Source organism: Schistocerca gregaria, chromosome 1 (genome assembly GCF_023897955.1).
Source record: "Schistocerca gregaria isolate iqSchGreg1 chromosome 1, iqSchGreg1.2, whole genome shotgun sequence".
In the NCBI taxonomy this organism is placed as follows: Eukaryota; Metazoa; Arthropoda; class Insecta; order Orthoptera; family Acrididae; genus Schistocerca; species Schistocerca gregaria.
Genome location: NC_064920.1, coordinates 242,113,090 through 242,135,992, shown reverse-complemented (window position 1 = coordinate 242,135,992; position 22,903 = coordinate 242,113,090). Strand labels below are relative to the sequence as shown.

The 22,903-nt window shown below is 38.1% G+C and overlaps 1 protein-coding gene across 2 annotated transcripts in view; it reads right to left on the bottom strand.

The window, feature by feature from the left end:
- Positions 1-5,784: 5,784 nt before the first annotated feature.
- Positions 5,785-22,903, bottom strand: part of LOC126338961 (zinc finger protein 16) — a 112,592-nt gene continuing 95,473 nt past the window's right edge. For both annotated transcript variants that reach the window (XM_050001593.1, XM_050001592.1), the window contains exon 7: positions 5,785-8,300. In XM_050001593.1, the coding sequence (XP_049857550.1) occupies positions 7,272-8,300 (1,029 nt within the window). In that variant the 3' untranslated portion in view covers positions 5,785-7,271. The remainder of the gene's footprint in view (positions 8,301-22,903) is intronic.

Genomic DNA, 22,903 nt, shown 5'->3' with positions numbered 1-22,903 from the left:
CCATACCCAATCAATATTAACGAGTTCCCTGAAATATCCACCATTTACCTTGACCCAATTGCATAAGTCTAAATGCTTTTGTTAAATCTTGTAAGGATCTACTTTTCCTCATCTTCTCATTTAGTCATGAAAGCATGTTACACACAAAAGATTACACTGAATTTTCTGATGATCCCTCTTTCCTGAAACCAAAGTATGACAACAAATTTTATTTATTGTAGTGTATTAAAACTGTTTAAATGCAACCTTCTCAAAAACCGTCAGAAACACTTGTAATAAAGATATGCTTACAGTTATCTACATTCTCTCTTTTTTCTCTTATGTTAGTGTAATAACAAAGTAACAAGCACTGTCATCTCTCAAAAACTCAAATGCCCGAGACACATACTGTGCCAGTCAGTTTTTACAACATTTATACAAGGTGCACTCTTCATAAATTACTTAATATTACATCAGAGTCATGTATTCAAACTTCAAAGATTTAATAATTGTTTTAAACTACTATCTGTTTGTGTCCAATACCTGCAACTGACATAATTGTTCTGGAACAGCAGCTTCTAAGAATTCTGCATAGTTTCCTGTACCAATGAAATTTATGTTTAATTTATCAACTATTGACAAGGAGGCCGATGCCATGTTACTATGACACACTTCCCAAAACACATCTTAAACAAACAGGTACAGAGAAACTGTGTTTGGCATTCCTCTGTAAACTCTTTCACAGTACATGCATAACAGAACGAATTATGCTAACATGCAGCTTACAGAAGCACCCAATGACCCACATCAAGACTTTTTAATAAAGGACTCTCAGCTGACAAATGAGAACAAACATTTTACAAAACCTGGTTTAATATTTGGGAGCAATCGAACAAGTGAAATATTGTTTGCAACTTCAACTTTCATAGTCTATCCAATAAAGCGCGCGCGCGCGCGCATGCACACACACACACACACACACACACACACACACACACACACACACACACAGAGAGAGAGAGAGAGAGAGAGAGAGAGAGAGAGAGAGAGAGAGAGAGAGACACTTGAACACTAGCTTCTACAACTATGGCTTTCTGAATAGTTGTTGGTTTTCTTCTTATTCTTTTCTGCAGTCTCTTTCTGGATTTGGGCTCCTGGATGATTTTCTTGCCAACTGTTGTAAAGCCCTGTTTCCTCCAAACCTTTCCTCTTTGCTGAATGAAGAAATGCGTTCTGAAAAATAATGCTAGCTTATAGTCATGTCATATTATGCTGTAATATGATTTGCAGTTTATCTATACTACTAACCAGTATTTAGATCCATACAGAAGTACTGCCACATGTAGTACCTATAGCTCATATCAAGCAAGTCACATTCACAATGCACCACCTAACCATGCCTGCACCTCTTTCACATTACAGCCTTACATGTTTATCTTCGAGCTTTCCTGTATCAATTTACTCCTGAGTTGTAGAGCTGGCTAACACTACCAGCACTCCGCATTAACAGTCAGAACATACAAAAGTCAACCACAAATGGGAGGGGCATGTCAGTCAGTTCTCATAATCCTGATGCTTCCCTTTTTCCTATAGTTGCCAACAAGAAGATTTTATGTGGTCCTTGACAGTTAACACATTCTTAACACAGTGATACTCATAACGTAATAGCTGTCCAAGTGACATGACTACACACTGGTTACCATGACTGACATGGTGTATGTGGCAGCATCTCATGTGGCTCACTTAGTTGCCACCGGTACATTTTGCTCATGTTAAACAACGAAACTGCAGCTTCTACTTCACCACAGTATTTTTAAATTACAATGGTTTGTGAGTGGGTATGAAAGCAAATAGATTGTTTGGCAACAATCTGCCAATTTCTGCAGACTGATAGCTACACAGAAAATGTGATATTGTGGAAGCATGCAAGAATGGTGGAGTGGAAAAGTTCCATATTTGCCACCGGAACAGTCATTTTCACTGCACCCAAGCATAACTGGCACAATCTAACCAAAAAAAGGTGCCACACAATTTCCATTCCTGCTAGATAGTGATTCAGCTACCTTATTGTATTTCTCAGGGCAATCTCCATGTGGTTTTAGTATGTAATTCAACCAGTTGCAATCTAAATGGTTGAACAGTTTTCCAGTAGGACATGGCAATTAGAGAGCACTAGGTCAGATGGACAGCTCTACTGAAGGACTATGGATGCTGGTTTCGTGAAGGAACTATCTATGTTTGGGAAATCACATAAAATATAAATTTAGTTGGCTGGATGGAGACAAGAACTCACTATTTTCAAAGATGAGTCTAATGTCCTACCTATCACACCATCTCACTCAAGATGGTTGTATTTATAAACAGACTGAGATAATGAAACATAAAAAAAGGAGAGTTCTATTCCAGTCTGATCATGGGAAACTTGGATCTTATATCATTTCAATGTTTTTTTAATCTTCTTTTTTCTTAGGCAAGGGCATATTATACATTGCTCACCTACACTTGGATGGAACAAGTTGCCACAAGCAGAAAAGGAAGTACATCTGATAGTACTGTATGTACCCTGCACAATTCACCCACAGTGACTGAAACTCTTTCCTCACTTACAAGGAAAGAATATTCAAATTGTAAAGATTATCAAATGTAGCGCCTACAAACAGACCATTTCAGCTGGATTGACTATGTGGACCATTCACTACCACTGCACCCAATTATTCTACTCCCCACTCAGTTTGATGTACCTATATCCAGCAGCTTAATAATGTGAATATCCATTCTGTTTCTTTCACTTCTTGAAAATATGTAACAGAATTAAAAAATAAGTCATTTCTGCTGTTAGTCCATTACATCTCAAGAGGCAAATTTAATCCTCTTTCATTCTTTGAAATCAAATATATAGTTTAGAAGAAAATACATAATTTTGAACATAAGATTTATCTGTTTTGAACATCAAACCAATTGCTGAAATTTGTCAAAACTGCCACTTCCATCTGATGGACCTCTCTAAATTGATAAAGTTAAGAAAGTCTAATTACAAAATTCCAATTAAAACATTGGATTACTTTAAAACTGATACTAATCACACCAGGCTGTATGTAGTTGGAGTAGCACAACTGGAAGAAAAAGGATGCGGCTTATAAGGATGATTCACCAGTTAACTATGGTAACAGCCTGCTTTTGTTTCTGCCAGAAAGAAAAGGTGAATATCTCAAATTGAATAAATTTATAATACAGGAAATTCAAGTAATAAGATTGTTTTATAATAGCTATCCACTGCAATATTAAGTTTCCAATTGCTGGTGCAAGGACTTTTTGACTTACCGAAGAGATTCCTTAGGAAATGTTGCACACTGCAAATAAGCAATTTCAAATCTTCTTGGGTCCTCAGAAATTGTAAATCAACTTCATCTTCGAGTTTACACCAAAGAAAAAGTCCACTGGTGTCAAGTCAGGCAAACAATGTAAGCCAAATGATAATCACTTCACATCCTGTCCAGTGACCGTAAAGGAGCAGGATGGGCACTTTTGTAGCCACAGGTAAGGACATTTTCACATCCACAAGTGAGCCATAAACTGGGAGCCCATTGTGTTGTAGCCACAGGTAAGGACATTTTCACATCCACAAGTGAGTCATAAACTGGGAACCCATTGTGCTGGTACTACATACAGCTATGCACTTCAAGTGGAGCTTCCTTAAAGACCCAATAGCACTTCAGTAAGAAATTGTGTGTGCATGTGCCTCAATATGGTTCCTTCCATGAAGTTAGGAACACAATATCAAAATAATACTTCATCGAGCATTCAGACTCCATTATCTATGTGTTCAATGTGTCTTAGCGAGAGCAGATTCTCAGCAGCCCAATAATGCATTATTTCTTACATTCACCTTTCTATTACTTGTTAAGACTGCTGCATACAGATTTCTTTGAGGATGGAATGTATTATCCTAATGTTGTAACAGAACCAAGCAACAAAAATCCATGTGTGTTCTGCAGTTCTGTTGGATAATCTGCTGGTATGTAATGTGAGAAATATGGAATCAGTTTGGATGCAAAATGTGAACAATGTTGAACTGACTTATCAAAGAGGCATTTGCACTGTATCTAATGTTTAACTGTGGTTTATGACATTAGCAGCCATAATGTCTTCCATTCATTCCATTTTTGCACACTTGCCCGTCACCCTTCGCATAACATTTCAGTGTCACTTTAATAAAAAATTTTGCAGGTTCACTTGGTTGTCACTATTGCTGGACACTATTTGATAGTCATAATAAATAAATCTCAAGTTCTTAACATAAGTTTTTTTTTCAGAATTGCCCATCTGATTTAAGAGAGTATAACAAGATATGTTTTATGTACAACTTATGCATTCTCATCTTGTTCCTTCTGTATTTTTACTCAAAGAGTAGAATATCTACTCCAATTTTTCATGATCTGTGAAAGAACTTTTTTTGTGCAACCTACATGTGATACACATGAATTATACAGACAGCTACCTTTCATTTGTGCCCCCTGTATTCCAGCATCACAGTGGTGCAACACTCCATTTCTTCCTTATCTGACTGGTGTATTTCCTTATTATAGTATGAAAACATGAACTTCAGCATAATGTATCAATCAAACTTTGATGTTTGAAAGTAATGAAACCTCTTTCTTGGAACTGTAATTTCTCCAGAACTGCTTATCAGATTTGGAAGAGTATAACACGATTGAAATTGTCTCTCTGAGATATATTATGCTAGCAGCAAAAGTCACTACAACTCTTTATAATTAAAATAGTTATGACAAGACACCACTAATCATTTAGTGAGGATATTCTTACAATTAATCTGGGTGCAAACTGAATTATGATACCTTAGATTCTCGAAGTATTTAAGGTGAACAGTTTGGCTGAAACACCCTGTAACCCTTTATATAAAATAAATGGTTGTTCACCATTATGATAAGAGTGTTTCGATTTGTGCAGACACTATGGAACAAAATTATTTCAGTTGGCCCATAAGACTTGAAGAAATGTTGTTGAATTTATACTTTTTTTCAAAGTGAGATATTCGCTATTTTCAAGACAATGCTTAATTGTGGTTTACGACATTAGCAGCCATAATGTCTTTCATTCATTCCATTTTTGCACACTTGCCCCTCACCCTTCGCATAACATAAACATTTTGTACTTTGTTTTCAATTAATTATCTCTCTTCTTTCACAAAGTGTTGTCCCAAATTTTGTTAGATATGTTTATAGTTTAAATGAAACATAATCTTACACAGAGGGGGAAAATGTAATGAGGAAAGAAACCAGGAAGAAACAATGAACAGAAACAATTCATTTGCAATGTACTTGTCCCACTACTTTCCTCTGTAATTTATACACCTCAACATATCAATGGTTAAAAATAAACTACATAGCTCTTGGTTACAAAGAGTCAATTAAAAATCCCACAAAACTGAAATGCTTACAATGTGGGGATGTCGTGGCAGTGGGATTTGTGGAATGCTCAATCATATTTTGCACTTTCTTCCCTGTTGCACCTAAGTCGACATATTCTGGAGAACGGACTGCAGCTAAACTTACTAAGGAAGTTACATCTAAAGATGAGATGTGGTAAATGGAGTGAAAAGGATACAACTAGAATCTCAAAATTTTCCATACTCTGTGACAGCAACAAAAGCAGAATAACTCATGAAGACTCTTAATTTCTTATAGAATTTACGGGAAAGTATTCATGGTTGTCTCAGCTTTCTATATGGAATTATATATAAATAATTTTCCAGATGCGGGAAAGGATGCATGAGAAGTTTCATGCTTCAAAGGTGAAGCAGTTTTGTCTTTATTTTTAATACACCGTCATTCTGACCAGTTTGTTTATATCTTAAAGTGACATGCTTAGGAGGTCCAATTCTGACCATACAAAGAAATTAATTACTTTATAACAGCTTACTTTATACATTTTTTGTCTGTCAGTTTAATAAAGCTATTTGCATTTCTTTCTTTATGACCCTACTTCATAATTTTTCAAACCATCAATTAGACTGCATCATTCAACACATTTCTTCTCAAAAATCTGCAATGCTACTTTAGTGGGCATCAAACCATTGTTTTCCTCAACAATAGAGTGATTTAGAACGTAATATCTTACATAATAATCTCAGACAAATGTCAGGGCTTATTTCACTCATTATAGTAGCAATCTTCGAAATATATTTTATAGTGTGCTTTTCCGATTTGCACTAGATAGTGGTCCCACAGCTTAATAGAAGCAACCATTTCAATGGCAGGGCTACAAAGAAAAATACATTTTCTTTCTCTGAGGTAAGCACAGTTAGCAGTTCATCAGTCTTCCATTATTCCCATCCATATTACTGATCTGTAGCGCAATGGAGATTGCAAGAAATACTATTTTTCCTGTATTTTTGAACTCATCCTATTTCTACAAGCTCAGTAAAATGTTAAAGAAGGTTAATAAATATTTATGTTTCATGTATGTGTTGCAGACCAAATTGTAGAGTCCAATGATGAATATTCATCCACAATCATCTATGGTACTTAAAAAGTGCTTTGAGAAGTTTTACTTTAGTACTCTTGAAATATAAGAAATAATTAACAAAAGGGAATTTTAGCTCTTTGTAAGCATAATATAACATTTATAGCATCAGTTCACTTTTAGGAACATAATCATTCCTATTCAATAAACAAGATAAAACACTCCAAATATATGACATGTATTGATTTAATGCAAATGGTTGCACTTAATCATTTCAACTGTAATAAATTAGCATTTTTACTACATAAAAATATGTATTCCGGTTCATAAATCTCAGACATTAAATATTTTTTTTCCAAAATGTTGTATAAGTGTAACCCACTATGCAGATTTGTGCACAAATACAATCTTGCTTTCTATATTTTGTCAAGGACATAAATAAACTCTAAAACAAAATAGAAGTCCATTTTTACACTAATACTTTGCAAAATACACACAATTTGTCACGGATAAAAAATAAAACTGCATCAAAATATACAATTTCACACGCAACAAGCTTAAGAATGAAGTTTTTTTGTCTTGCAAAAATAGTTTCATTCAGCTTCCCTGAAATTACTTTACTGTCTTATGTGTCTTTGTTTATAATTAAATCACTAATCTACAGTCAACAGAGCAAGAACTAATAGAGGAGGCAGACAAGTAACAATATGCATGTTTTATAAAAACAAGAACAGTACTTTCAATTAATAAAAGTATTTCAGTGAAATATCCATATTGCTTATTCTCTTTAGAGACTGTAACAATCTATTTCATATATGAATTGGTACATGAACCAGAAGTTCAGATCTTTTTGTAAATGTTTCACTGCACATCTCACATGTATATTTAACTTTCATATCTCCATCTTCATCACTATCAGACAACATACCCGCATTTGAGACAAGTTCAAAAATTGACTGCTTTGGTTCTTTTATATCATTTGTAGTTTTCAAATTGTTTCTAACAACTTTTTCACAACTGGCATCAGCCTTCGTTGCATTTGGAAACCTAGCTACTTCTAACTTTGCCATTTTCACATTATGATAACTAACATTTTTTGTCCTTGGTCTCCCTTTCATGGACTCTGGAGTTTTGCTCATAGCAGAGTCACCAGCTGCCTTCAAACTGACAGCTTTAAGGGCTGCCAGTGTGCTGAGATTCACATTCTTAGTTCGTGGTCGCGGCCGGGCTTCACCCAAGGGTCGTGTGCTCTTCAGAAAACCTCCAGAGACTGAGCTAGAAATTCCAGATTTTGCATTTGCACTATCAGTTTTTGTACTATTCACTCCACTGCATTTACCTTTGGATTTACTTAATCTTTTACTGGTGTCACTCTTCATATCACTCGTAACAATTGAATTGAAATTCTGCACAACTGAATCTAGATTATCAGCAACTGACTGAAGATTATTTGCAGTATGAGTCCCTATATCAGATGCTGTTGTACCAGAACCAGATTTTGGTTTAATTTTATACTTGCGTTTAATAATTTTATGTTTCACATCATCAGAATCATCTTCACTTTTGTCTACAGAATCCATTCTATCACTTCCAAATGAAAATAAATTGAACTCATGGACACTAAACTTACGTCTTCGTTTGTACTTTCTTGGACCAAGTTTTGGTAAACGGTGTTTTGCAGTGTTTTCATCACTATGTTTTATTAAATGTGCACATAAATCTTCAGAACAATCAAAGGATGCAGCACACACTTTGCAAACAAAATGAGGCCCACTGCTTGAGCTGGGCATCATTTCAGGACCAGAGTGATGAGATCGGATGTGTTCACGAAGAACAACCTAGAAGCAAACATGTTTTAAAATTAATATATGCAATTTGAAAATAAACAGTAATTGAGTTATAACAAATATAATTTGGCAAGGACAACCAAATAATGCCTGTTATAAAACAGCTGCTGAACAAAATGATCATCTAAACAAACGTGTTACAGTTATGGAGTTTGAGTTTTATAACACGGTGAAAGAAGGCTTAATATGACTCCACTTTTACCTCCCACTAATGTAAGAATCAGAATAATTGTAAATGGAAGGAAGATACAGAGATGGAATGTTAAATTACAAATTATTTAGGAATAATGAGACGGCTCACTGAAAGGCAGAAATGCTGCGTCACGACAGGTTCATAAACAAAAGGTACAGAGCTTTGCTGTGCCAGCTTTCAGAATGAAATTCCTTTCTCAAGCTGAAGGAGAAGCATGCACACACGCACACACGCACGCACGCACGCACGCACGCGCACACACACACACACACACACACACACACACACACACACACACACACACACACACACACACACACACACCTGTCTCCCTACATCCAGGTCTTTCCTGGCCCGTGGTGAATATACTGGAGTCAATTGGGGGTGCAGAGTAGGGTGGGGTTGGGTGGGGTGGGGTGGGGTGGGGTGGGGTGGGGTGGGGGGTGGGGTTGAGGGGTGAGGGATAGAGAGAGGCAGGGAAGGGGTTGGGAAGGGGTTGAGCATCTAGCGACTTGTTAGGGAGTGGTGACCAATCTGTGGGCTAGTTAGGGGTGCAGGTAGAGGGGCAGGTGGTAGACGGCTGAGCACATGATTTCACAGACTACGGTGTGAGATGGCAGCACACAACTAGCTGACACGTATTGGACGGGGGTAATGGGAAAGGGATGGTGTACACGCTATCCCCCCCCCCCTCCCAACATGCCCCTCCACAAACACAAACACACACACACACACACACACACACACACAATTGGTTGGGCAGTTGGGGGGGGGGGTGGAGGGGGCAGCAAGTTAACTTAGGTTTGGACCAGGAAGGGTACGGGAGCAAAGGATGTGTTGTAAGGATAGTTCCCAACTGCGCAGCTCAGAAAAGCTGGTAGTGGTAGGGAGGATCTAGATGGTGCAGCCATTGAAAACTTGCATGTTGTGCCATTAGGTGGTCTGCCTTGTTTTTGGCAGCAGTTTGACAGGCCATTCATTCTGTTTGACAGATGGTTGGTTGTCATACAATGTAAATGCTGTGCAGTGGTTGCAGCAGAGCTGGTATACAACAAGGCTACTTTCACAGGTGGCCTGGCCTCTGATGGGGTATTCTAAGCCTGTGACAGGACTGGAGTAAGAGGTGATAGGTAGGTAGGTAGATAGATTAGGTCCTGCACCTGGCTCTTCCACAAGAGTATGATCCCTGTGGCAAGGGATTGGGGGTGGCATTCGTATAGGGTGGACTACAATGTTGTGGAGGTTGTGTGGGTGGAGGAACATGACTTTGGGAGGGGATGGGAGTATCTTGGGTAGGATGTCCCTCATTTCAGGGCATGATGATAGATAATCAAAGCCCTGACAAAGGATGTGGTTCAGCCGTTCCAGTCCTGGGTGGTATTGGGTGAGGCTCTCCACCATCCCTAAAATTTTACCTCCTGTGACCCTACTCGTCATTGTAGATGCAACCTCCTTATGGACCAACATCCCTCATACCCATGGTCTTGCTGTGCTGAACACTACCTCCCCTAATGCTCTGCAGATTCCAAACCCTCAACTTCATTATTTGTATATCTAACCAATTACATCCTAACCCATAACTACTTCACATTTGAAGGGAAGGTATACAACCAAATTTGTGGCACAGCCATGGGCCTCCACATGGCACCCTCCTATGCCAACCTCATCATGGGCTACCTAGAGAAAAAATTCCTAGCTTCCCAAAACCCCAACCCCCTTGTCTGGTTCTGGTTTATTGATGACATCTTTATAATCTGTACCCAAGGCCAGGACATCTTATCCTCATTCCTCCACAATCTCAAACCTTCTCTCTCATCCACTTCACCTGGTCCTCCTCAACCCATCGTGTCACCTTCCTGGATGTTGATATTCCTCTCAGATGGCTCCATCTACACCTCAGTCCACATAAAACCCACCAATCTCCAATAGTACCTGCACTTTGACAGCTGCTACCCCTTTCCCGCCAAAAAATCTCTCCCATACATCCTGACTACCCATGCCATATGCATCTGCAGTGATGAGAACCCTCTCATGCAGTATGCTGAAGGCCTCACAAAGGCCTTCACAGACAGGCAATACCCCCCAGTCCTAACACACAAACATATCTCTCTTACCGTATCCTCCACACATGCCTGATCCTCATGTCCATGCCAAGAACCAACTACAAAGAAGTGCCTCTGTTGTCACCCAATAGCACCCGGGACTGGAACAACTGAACCATATCTTTCATCAGGGCTTTGATTATCTATCATCATACCCTGAAATGAGTGACATCCTATCCAAGATACTTCCATCCCCTCCCAAAGTGATGTTCAGCTGCCCACCCAACCTCCACAACATCCTAGTCCATCCCTATATCACTCCCACCCACAATACCCTGCCACAGGGATCATACAATTGTGGAAGACCCAGGTGCAAGACCTGCCTACCCACCCACCCAGTGCCTCCTACTCCAGTCCCATCACAGGCTTATCCTACCCCGTCAGACGCAGGGCCACCTGTGAAAGCATCCATATTATATACCAGCTCTGCTGCAACCACTGCATAGTGTTTTACATTCGTAAGACAACCAACCATCTGTCAACAACAATGAATTGCCACTGCCAAACTGTTGCCAAAAACAAGGTGGACTACCCAGTGGCACAACATGCAGCAGAGCACAAATGTGAGATTTCAATGGCTGCTGCTTCTTCACAACCCTTGCCATGTGGATCCTCCCCACCAGCTGTGCAGATGGGAACTATACTTACAGCACAACCTTCACTCCCTTAACCTCCTTGGCCTAAACCTAAGGTAACTCGCTGCTGCCCCCCCCCCCCTCCCCCTACAGCCCATCACGGCCAATATGTGTCAGCTAGTTGTGTGCTGCCTTCTCAGTCTGTGAAATCGCATCAGTGTCAGCTGCCTGCCACCTACCCCCTCATCCCTAGCTATCCCACAGATGGCTCCCCACTCTCCCACGAGTGCTAGACACTTACTCCCAATCCCCTCCCTGTGCCTCCCTCCATCCCTCACCCCACCCAATCACACCCCACCCCACCCCATCCCAGTTCACTCGCTAGGGCCAGGAAAGAGCTGGCAATCAAATGAGCACATTCATGCCTTGGTCTCCCTCTATGATTTTTACCCTCTGCACTTCCCTCCAATACTAAATTGATGATCCCTTGATGCCTCAGAATGTTTCCTACCAACCGATCCCTTCTTTTAGTCAAACTGTGCCACAAAGTTCTCTTCTCCCCAGTTCTATTCAGTGCCTCCTCATTCGTTACGTGATCTATCCATCTAATCTTCAGCATTCTTCTGTAGCACCACATTTTGAAAGCTTCTATTCTCTTCTGGTCTATACTGTTTATCATCCATGTTTCACTTCTACACATGGCTATACTCCATTCAAATACTTTCAGAAAAGACTTACTGACATTTAAACCTATACTCGATGTTAACAAATTTCTCTTCTTCAGAAACGCTTTCCTTGTCTTGTCATTGCCGGTATACATTCTATATCCTCTCTATTTTGACCATCATCAGTTATTTTTCTCCCCAAATAGCAAAACCCCTCTATTACTTTAAGTGTCTCATTTCCTAATCTAATTCCCTCAGCATCACCTGATTTAATTCGACTACATTCCATTATGCTCATTTTGCTTTTGTTTATGTTCATCTTATATCCTCCTTTCAAGACGCTGTCCATTCCGTTCAACTGCTCCTCCAGATCCATTGCTGTCTCTGACAGAATTACAGTGTCGTCAGCAAACCTCAAAGTTTTTATTTCTTCTTTATGGATTTTAATTTCTACTCCTAATGTTTCTTTTGTTTCCTTTAGTGCTTGCTCAATATAGAAGTTGAATAACATTGGGGATAGGCTACAGCCCTTTCTCACTCCCTTCCCAACCACTGCTTCCCTTTAATGCCCCTCGACTCTTATAATTGCCACCTGGTTTCTGTACAAATTGTAAATAGCCTTTCGCTCCCTGTATTTGACACCTACCACCTTCAGAATGTGGAGGAGAACTATTCCAGTTGACATTGTCAAAAGCTTTCTCTACGTCTGCAAATGCTACAAATGTAAGTTTGCCTTTCCTTAATCTTTCTTCTAAGATAAGTCATAGGGTCAGTATTGCCTCTCATTTCTATGGAATCGAAACTGATCTTTCCTGAGGTCAGCTTCTACTAGTTTTTCCATTCGTCTGTAAAGAATGTAAATGTTTCTAAATATATCTTTCATAAATAATAAAAACTCAATAGAAAATCTAGGATGGAATGTAACAATATTATGAAAAGGACAATTGCTACTCAGAAACTATCCTTTTCATAATATTGATAAATAATACTGATAATAATAATAGTCTTCATCTTATAATGTGTAACTCTTCTGCATTTCATCAATAAGCAGCTTAATTTTCTTTTGATATTGACTAGTTTTCTTTGCCTCTCTATGGCAAAAACTCTATATCTCACAGACAATTATTCAGTTTTCTAATCCATCAGCATTATACTTAAGACACTGGCCAATGCAAAGTTTCTCTTTAAGTGTGTTACAGGACAAATAGTAAATACAATTCTAAACAACATAATAAGTTGTATCCTTCTTCACCAATAATTTGTATTAAAATCAGACCTTCAGAAACACTTACCCAGTCAGTTATAGGGGCACGCAGAGATTAATATGATCCTCAACCATGTTGTAAAAAGCTGTTTTTATTTTAACAAATTACTCGAATAAATGAAAGAAGTAAAAAGTGACAAATAAAATCCTGTGACTGACAGAGGATTGAACCTGTGGTTCTCTGGAACTGTAGTCTGGCACTTAATCACTGATAATTTAGAATTTCTAAGCAACTTTGCTACATAATGAAATTCTCTTTTTTTTTTTTTTTGGGTTACACGTCAAGTTCCGTAGGACCAAATTGAGGAGCAAATCTCCAAGGTCATGGAATGTGTCAGTACATAAAATTAAAACATAAAAGTAATCATCATAAACTACAGGCTATTCCTTGTCGATTTTGCCACATCCCTCTCTCCATTGTCATCCTCTTCAAGTCTTCATACGATTTTATCCCCATATATTCTTTGATGTTATTAAAATATGTTGCTCTTGGCCTGCCTCTGGGTTTTTTTCCCTAAGACTTTTCCTTCAAATATATTCCTTAGGAACTGGTTGTGCTCATTATGTGCCCTATCTTTTTTGATTTTCTTCTTCCTATATAATTTAGCAGCATTCTGTTCTCATTCACTTCTCTTAAGACTTGTTCATTACTTTTTCTATCTACCCAGCTTGTTTTTGTCATTCTTCTCCATTTCCATATTTCCACTGCTTCCAGTATCTTTTTCTCTGCCTTTCCCAGAGTCCACACTTCACATCCGTATGTTAAGAAACTCCAGACAAAAGTTTTGGCAAACTTTTTCTACTTTCTAGGCTTATATGATTGTCCATTAGTAAATTCCTTTTATTTTGGAAAGCTTGCTTTGCCAAGGCTATTCTTCTCTTTATATCTGTGGTACATTTATTGTCGTCAATGATTGTGCTCCCCAAATAACAGAAGTTCTCAACCTGCTCTAGAACATCATCTTCTACTTTAATATTAACTTTACCATTTTCTTTTGTCTTCCTTGCTACCATAGGTTTTGTTTTCTTCTTATTTATTTTTTGATTAAATTCTCTTAGGATTTTGGCAAATTTTAGCAACATAAACATCATTTCCTTTACTTAGTCTGCAAAAAGGATACAGTGTATTCGTTCCCCATTAATTTTAATTCCTTTGGTTATTCTTTTCAATTTTTCAATGGCTTTTTCAATAAATAAGTTGAACAAATATGGTGATAATGGGCATCTTTGCCTTACTCCTCTCTTTATTTTTGCTTTCTTCTTCACACCATTCACTTTATCTCTGCTTCTTGCCTTTTTTACAGGTTCCAGATTAATCTTCTGTCCATCCAATCAAGATTTAATTCCTTCATTGTTTGGAATAACAATTTCCAATTGACCATGTCAAATGCTTTTTTGTAAATCTATAAAGGTCAAGTAGGTTTTCCTATTAACTCCAATTCGTCTTTCTAATACTATCCTCAGAGATAGTATTGCCTCTCTAGTTACTTTTCCGGACCTGAAACCAAATTGGTCTTCTCCTACATTTGCCTGAAATTTCTTTTTTATTCGATTTTTCATTATGTTTAACATTATTTTGGAAGTGTAGGATAGTAAGGAGATAGTTCTATAGTTCTCATAGTCCAGAGCATTTCCTTTTTTTGGGATTATTATTATTTTGCTGTTAAGCAAATCTGTAGGTGGTTCTTTTCCATCTTCATAGTTCTCTTTAATAAGTTTATATAATTACTCTTTTGTTGATTCCTCAATTTCCTTCAGTATTTCTGCTGGGATGTTATCTGTGCCTGTCGCTTTGCCATTACTTAGATCATTCAAGGCACTGTTGAATTCCACTTTGGATACCGGTGGCTCTATCATGTTGATAACCACACTGCTCTCTTCTTCCAGAATTTCCCCCTCATTAGCAATATCTTCTCCTTCATATAGTTCCTCAATATACTCTTTCCATCTTTCGCATACATCCTCTAATTCGAAAAGTAGGTCATCGTGTTTATTCTTGACCATATTTGTTTTTGTTCTTGGCTTTATTTGCATTGATTTAATTTTAGAGTAGGCTCTATCAATTTGACCTCCACTTAGATCTTGTTGAATTTCCTTATGGTTGTCCTGCATCGACTTTTCTTTTTCAAATCTACATTTCTGTGTAATTGCATTTTTTACTCTTTTGTACTTATCAAAATCTTTTTTCGTCAGCCTGTTTTGTTCTTCAGTGAGGTCTAGTATTTCCTTGGTCATCCATGGTTTCCTCGGTTCTAGTTTCCTTAATCCTACTAGTTCTTTAGCAGCTACTTCTACGGTCTTTTTCAATCCTTCCCATCTTTTCCTGTTACCTATCAGGTTGTCGGTCAATTCTTTCATGTCCGCAGCTACTTGCTTTTCATTAAGTTTTTCTACAAACCATCTGTGTTGGTTAGTTCTCTTATATTTCTAAAATCTGCTACTATAGTCTGCTATCACTAGAACATGGGTCACTTTCTATATCAAATCCAGAGTGTGAGTGGCTAGACTTTATTTGATTTATAAATTTCTTCTTGGCTAGGATATAATCTATTTGATACCTTTTGCCATGTGCTGGACTTTTCCATGTACATCTTTTTCTCTTGGTCATTTCAAAACACATGTTGGTGACTATCACCTCATATTGTTCACAGAAATCTAGCAACCTTTCTCCTCTAGCATTCATTTTTCCTAGCTCGAACTTGCCATTCCATAATCCTTTGTTATCTTCACCAATCGATGCACTGAAATCACCAATTATGATAAAATTGTCCTTTTCTTTAAGCAGTTTCATTAAGTCATCAATTTGCTCATATACTACTTTTACTTCCTCATCCTTGCTATTTGTTGTTGGTAAGTAAACTGCAATTATACACAAATCCATCATTATCCTATCACTGCAGTAGTATGTGTTCAACACATTGTTCTTACATTTTCCTCTCAAAATTATAGTGATGCCATTTCTTCCTGTTCAAGCACTACCACTGTGAATAAAAGTAATAACAGATAAAAACAGAATGTTTATGAACCCAAAAAAGTCAATCCATGAGTTTAAGTAAATGCAATCAACAATACAACAAGAATCAGCTTACTTTTTCAAGGAACTCCTCGACAGAATAGGAGGAGTGACCCATGAGGAAACTCTTCAGTTTTGATTTGATGATGATGATGTTTGGTTTGTGGGGTGCTCAAGTGCGAGGTTATCAGCGCCCGTACGAATTCCCAACCTTTATTCAGTCTAATCTCAACACATCCATGAATGATAATGAAATGATGAGGACAACACGAACACCCAGTCATCTCAAGGCAGGTGAAAATCCCTGACCCCGCCAGGAATTGAACCCGGGATCCAATGCTCAGGAAGCAAGAACTGTGAGACCACGAACTGTGGTCAGTTTCGATTTGAAAGCGCGTGGATTACTGTTAAGATTTTTCAATTCGAGTGATAGGTTATTGAAAATAAATGCAGCAGTATACAGCACACCTTTCTGCACAATAGTTAAGGAAGTCTGATCCAAAAGCAGGTTTGATTTCTGCCAAGTATTAACTGAATGAAAGCTGCTTATTCTCGGGAATAAGCTAATATTATTAACAAGAAATGACAGTAAGGAATATATTTATTGAGAGGCCAATGTCAAAATACCCAGACTCGTGAACAGGGGTGACAAGAAGTTTGTGAACTCACACCACTTATTGCCCAAACCGCCCATTTCTGAGCTAAAAATATCCTTTTAGAATGGAAAAAGTTCTCCAAAATATAATACCATACAACATAAGCAAATGAAAATACTAATTTTCATGTCGAACGATCACTCACTTCAGATACCATTTGAATAGTAAAAATAGCACCACTGAGTCTTTGAACAAGATCCTTAACGTGGGCTTTCCACGACAGTTTACTATCTATGTGAACACCTAGAAATTTGAACTGTGCAGTTTCACTAATCATATGCCCATTCTGTGAAATTAAAACGTCCAGTTTTGTTGAATTGTGTTAGAGACTGTAAAAACTGAGTCTTACTGTGATTTAACATTAGTTCATTTTCTGCAATCCATGAGCTTAGGTCATGAACTGCCCTATTTGAAACAGAGCCAATGTTGCACACAACATCCTTTCCTACCAAGCTAGTGTCATCAGTCAAACAGAAATATTTTATAGTTACCCATAATACTAGAGGGCATATCATTTAAACGGAGTGTTCGAAAAGTCTCTCCACAGTGCCGTATGATTGTTAGCCATGCGTGCCATATGATATTTTGCCTGCCTGGGTTACTTCCCTTCAAGTGGATATTCTGTACGTGTTCATAGGAGAACTTGTGTTAAGCGAAATACTGAACAGTTGTTTTCAACAAAATGGTGCAGCTGCACATACAGCTCGTGTTTCATTGTCACTGCTTGCTGATTCTTTTTGGCGATCGCATAATTTCACAGGGACTTTGGTCTCCATGATTGCCTGACCTAATGCCACCTGAATTTTTCTTCTGGGGTGCAGTGAAAACAACTGTCTGAAGGGCATTGGTCTTATGTTCATACTCCTTTATCAACTTATTTCTACTACAGATTAAGCATTCCCAGGAGAGGATCTCACTAGAATGCCCATGGCTTCCCCCCAATGAAAATACTTTGAACAAATCCCACAACGTAATCCACTACTCACAAACCTATGACGAGCCCACACTTCTCACTCATGGATAAATTTTACAGTTACTAAAAAGAAAACTATATGTCTATGTTACCTAAGATCAGTTACACCAGTATGACTATTTATAGAACTAACACTAGCGGTCTAGAAATTCTCTGTATACTGAGAAAGCAACTACTTGTATTAATACTACTACACCAAGCTAATATCAATACCAACAAAACTTCACAAAAATATTAGCTAAAACCAAAAATTCAAGCAGCCACTGGAACACTCAACGAAGTTAAAACACTGAATGAAAATTTTACTGAAACATTTCACTTGAAACAATAAGAAACGTCAGCTGAAAACTAAAGCACCAGATTTACTAAATGACTTCAACGCACCGATATGCAACACCACAAGATCAAAAAACATTATGTATGCTTCAATCAAATCAAAACATGGTATCTGCATCCTTAACAAAATCTGCAAAGCACAATTTGTTCCTTAGTATCTGCTTACCAAATAAAGTAGATCTCTGTCCCTTAAACATAAGGTCCTACTCCCATACACAGTCAGTGATCCTCATTCACAATGTGACAAACTGATATCATAATTCTACGCAGGGTGAATGCAGAATTGGCAAGATGCCTATCTTCAAACCCGTGAATGGCATGTGAAATGAACTATTATGATCTTGTTGTCAAATAAATATTCTTGCAAACTTGTTCTTAAATTCTGATTAGTAGGTCATTAAAAATTTAAGAATTTGTCACCATCCTCTGTCCGTCATGTATATTGTTAGTATATTGGGCAGAGGGATAATGCCACTTCATTACATTTTGGTTAACAGTAATAGTAGTAGCAGTAGTAGTTGTTGTTGTTGTGGTCTTCAGTCCTGAGACTCGTTTGATGCAGCTCTCCATACTACTCTATCCTGTGCAAGCTTCTTCATCTCCCAGTACCTACTGCAACCTACATCCCTCTGAATCTGATTGGTGTATTCATCTCTTGGTCTCCCTCTACGATTTTTACCCTCCACACTGCCCTCCAATACTAAATTGGTGATCCCTTCATGCCTCAGAACATGTCCTACCAACCGATCCCTTCTTCTGGTCAAGTTGTGCCACAAACTTCTCTTCCCCCCAATCCTATTCAATACTTCATCATTAGTTACGTGATCCACCCATCTAATCTTCAGCATTCTTCTGTAGCACCACATTTCGAAAGCTTCTATTCTCTTCTTGTCCAAACTATTTATCGTCCATGTTTCACTTCCATACATGGCTACACTCCATACAAATACTTTCAGAAAAGACTTCCTGACACTTAAATCTATACTCGATGTTAACAAATTTCTCTTCTTCAGAAACGCTTTCCTTGCCATTGCCAGTCTACATTTTATATCCTCTCTACTTCGACCATCATCAGTTATTTTGCTCCACAAATAGCAAAACTCCTTTACTACTTTAAGTGTCTCATCTCCTAATCTAATTCCCTCAGCAACACCCGACTTAAATCGACTACATTCCATTATCCTCTTTTTGCGTTTGTTGATGTTCATCTCATATCCTCCTTTCAAGACACTATCCATTCCATTCAACTGCTCTTCCAAGTCCTTTGCTGTCTCTGACAGAATTACAATGTCATCGGCGAACCTCAAAGTTTTTATTTCTTCTCCATGGATTTTAATACCTACTCCGAATTTTTCTTTTGTTTCCTTTACTGCTTGTTCAATATACAGATTGAATAACATCAGGGAGAGGCTACAACTCTGTCTTACTCCCTTCCCAACCACTGCTTCCCTTTCATGCCCCTCGACTCTTATAACTGCCATCTGGTTTCTGTACAAATTGTAAATAGCCTTTCGCTCCCTGTATTTTACCCCTGCCACCTTTATAATTTGAAAAAGAGTATTCCAATCAACATTGTCAAAAGCTTTCTCTAAGTCTACAAATGCTAGAAACGTAGGTTTGCCTTTCCTTAATCTTTCTTCTAAGATAAGTCGTAAGGTCAGTATTGCCTCACGTGTTCCATTATTTCAGTAACAGTATCAACCCAATTTTCAATGACAAAAGCAGTACCATTAAGTACAATTCTTACGAAATTTCTGTTTGCTTCCATCATCATCATCAATGTATTAATTTACACAAACTGAGTGCTACATTGCCAAACTGAAGACACAGTGATAAATGGGTGTCATCAGTGTTGCAAACTGATACCTACCTAACTTATTAACACTGCCATTTATCTTATACAAGATTCTACTCCTAAAAAGAAAGAAAGATGAACGAATATGACTGAACATTCTGTCAATGAAGAGGTCATTAGATATGGAGCACAAGCTTGGAATGAGGAAAGATAGAGAACGAAATCAACTAAACCTTGTAAGAGGAAACGTCACAACATTTTATTTAACTGCTTTTGTATTCCTAAAAGAAACCTTCTGAAAAATCAATGGTAAATACGTGAAGAATTTCACTGGAAGCTAAAACATATGCCCATTAAAAACAGGATACCACATTTGTGAAAATAAGGCATAAGGTCTATCTAAGTGGCAGCTATCATTTTAGTCTGTATCACAAATTTTTTACATTATATACTTTAAACATGACCAGTTTATATAAAAATAGAATTATATTGTAAGTGCAGTACTCTGACGAGAATCACTGTATCACATGTCCGATTTCATGTTGAGCTAATGGCCAACTGGCCAAAATTAATCACGTGAAGCACAAGAAAATAAGAATATCTGCAATATATAGTAATGCATTAATAAAAAATATTTATATCATAATACTACAAGAAATCTTCAGTAGAAAATATACTTAAAAAGAAAAGTTATATATCTTGGGTATAATCCATGCACCGTTCCTGTTGAAAGGATAAAGAGGGAGTTTGAGAGGAGATGTAGGATATAGTGTTGTGGAGAGTTCATTTCCTTGTGCAGCTCTTGCTAGAATTTAAGGATACCCTTGTAACTAACAAGAAAAGCCACATGCAGAATTTTTTATGGTGTGAAGTTTTGTTAGGAAAAAGACCTAACAGATGCTTTACGAGATAAAATACACGGTGTTACAAAAAAGTACAGCCAAACTTTCAGACACAAAGAAAGAAAAGATGTTATGTGGACATGTGTCCGGAGACGCTTAATTTCCATGTTGGAGCTCATTTTAGTTTCGTCAGTATGTACTGTACTTCTTCAATTCATCACCAGTTGGCCCAATTGAAAGAAGGTAATGTTGACTTTGGTGCTTGTGTTGAAATGCGACTCATTGCTCTACAGTACTAGCATCAAGCACATCAGTATGTAGCATCAACAGCTTAGTGTTCATCACGAACGTGGTTTTGCAGTCAGTGCAATGTTTACAAATGTGGAGATGGCAAATGCCCATTTGATATATGGATTAGCACGGGGCAATAGCCGTGGCGGGGTATGTTTGTATCAAGGCAGATTTCCAGATCGAAGGTGTCCCGACAGGAAGACATTCAAAGCAATTGATCGGTGTCTTAGGGAGCACAGAACATTCCAGCCTACGACTCGCGACTGGGGAAGACCTAGAACGATGAAGACACCTGCAACGGACGAGGCAATTCTTCGTGCAGTTGACGATAACCCTAATGTCAGCGTCAGAGAAGTTGCTGCTGTACACGGTAACGTTGACCATGCCACTGCAATGAGAGTGCTACGGGAGAACCAGTTGTTTCTGTACCATGTACAGTGTGTGCAGGCACTATCAGCAGCTGATTGGCCTCCACGGGTACACTTCTGTGAATGGTTCATCCAACAATGTGTCAATCCTCATTTCAGTGCAAATGTTCTCTTTACGGATGAGGCTTCATTCCAACGTGATAATATTGTAAATTTTCACTATCAACATGTGTGGGCTGACGAGAATCCGCACGCAATTGTGAAATCACGTCAGCAACACAGATTTTCTGTGAACGTTTGGGCAGGCATTGTTAGTGATGTCTTCATTGGGCCCCATGTTCTTCCACCTATGCTCAATGGAGCACGTTATCATGATTTCATACGGGATACTCTACCTGTGCTGCTAGAACATGTGCCTTTACAAGTACGACACAACATATGGTTCATGCACGATGGAGCTCCTGCACATTTCAGTCAAAGTGTTTGTACGCTTCTCAACAACAGATTCGGTGACTGATGGATTGGTAGAGGCGGACCAATTACATGGCCTCCATGCTCTCCTGACCTCAACCCTCTAAACTTTCATTTATGGGGGCATTTGAAAGCTCGTCTACGCAACCCAGGTACCAAATGTAGAGACTTTTCGTGCTCGTATTGTGGACGTCTGTGATACAATACGCCATTCTCCAGGGCTGCATCAGCGCATCAGGGATTCCATGCGACGGAGGGTGGATGCATGTGCCCTCGCTAACGGAGGACATTTTGAACATTTCCTGTAACAAAGTGTTTGAATTCATGCTGGTAGGTTCTGTTGCTGTGTGTTTCCATTCCATGATTAATGTGATTTGAAGAGATATAATAAAATGAGCTCTAACATGGAAAGTAAGCGTTTCCGGACACATGTCCACATAACATATTTTCTTTCTTTGCGTGTGAGGAATGTTTCCTGAAAGTTTGGCCGTACCTTTTTGTAACACCCTGTATACCAGGAATAGGAACTTAGCTGGGAAGCAAGCACAAGATTAATAATACAAAATGTATGTTATACAAATTAAAAAACTTAGCACTTGAAAAGCATGATAACTGCATTCATTGCCTAAATATAAAAGTACTGAACCATAACTGTAACTATGAGTATCTCTTACTCACAAAGCAATTTTAAAAAACTGTTTAGGAATGTATGTGAGCAACAAAAAGTATTTAGGAGTGTACTGACAGTAAATTGGTGTACTCAGACGTTATAGTAAGCAGATAATCAGTGAATATAGAGTTTCCAATACATAAATTATGGGGAAGCAAAATAATTTTATTCATGTTACACAGTACTTTTTTTGAGTTTAAATTATTTGCAAAGCTAATGTAATAAAAACAGGTGACATTACCTAAAACACTTATTGTCTGTGCTTCTGCTGTTTGAAGCCATCTTGTTTCTATTTCACAACTATTTTTGTGAAAAATAAATTACGTACATTTTCAGTGTTCCATGAAAATCATTAATTATAAGTGTATTGCTCTTTCTAA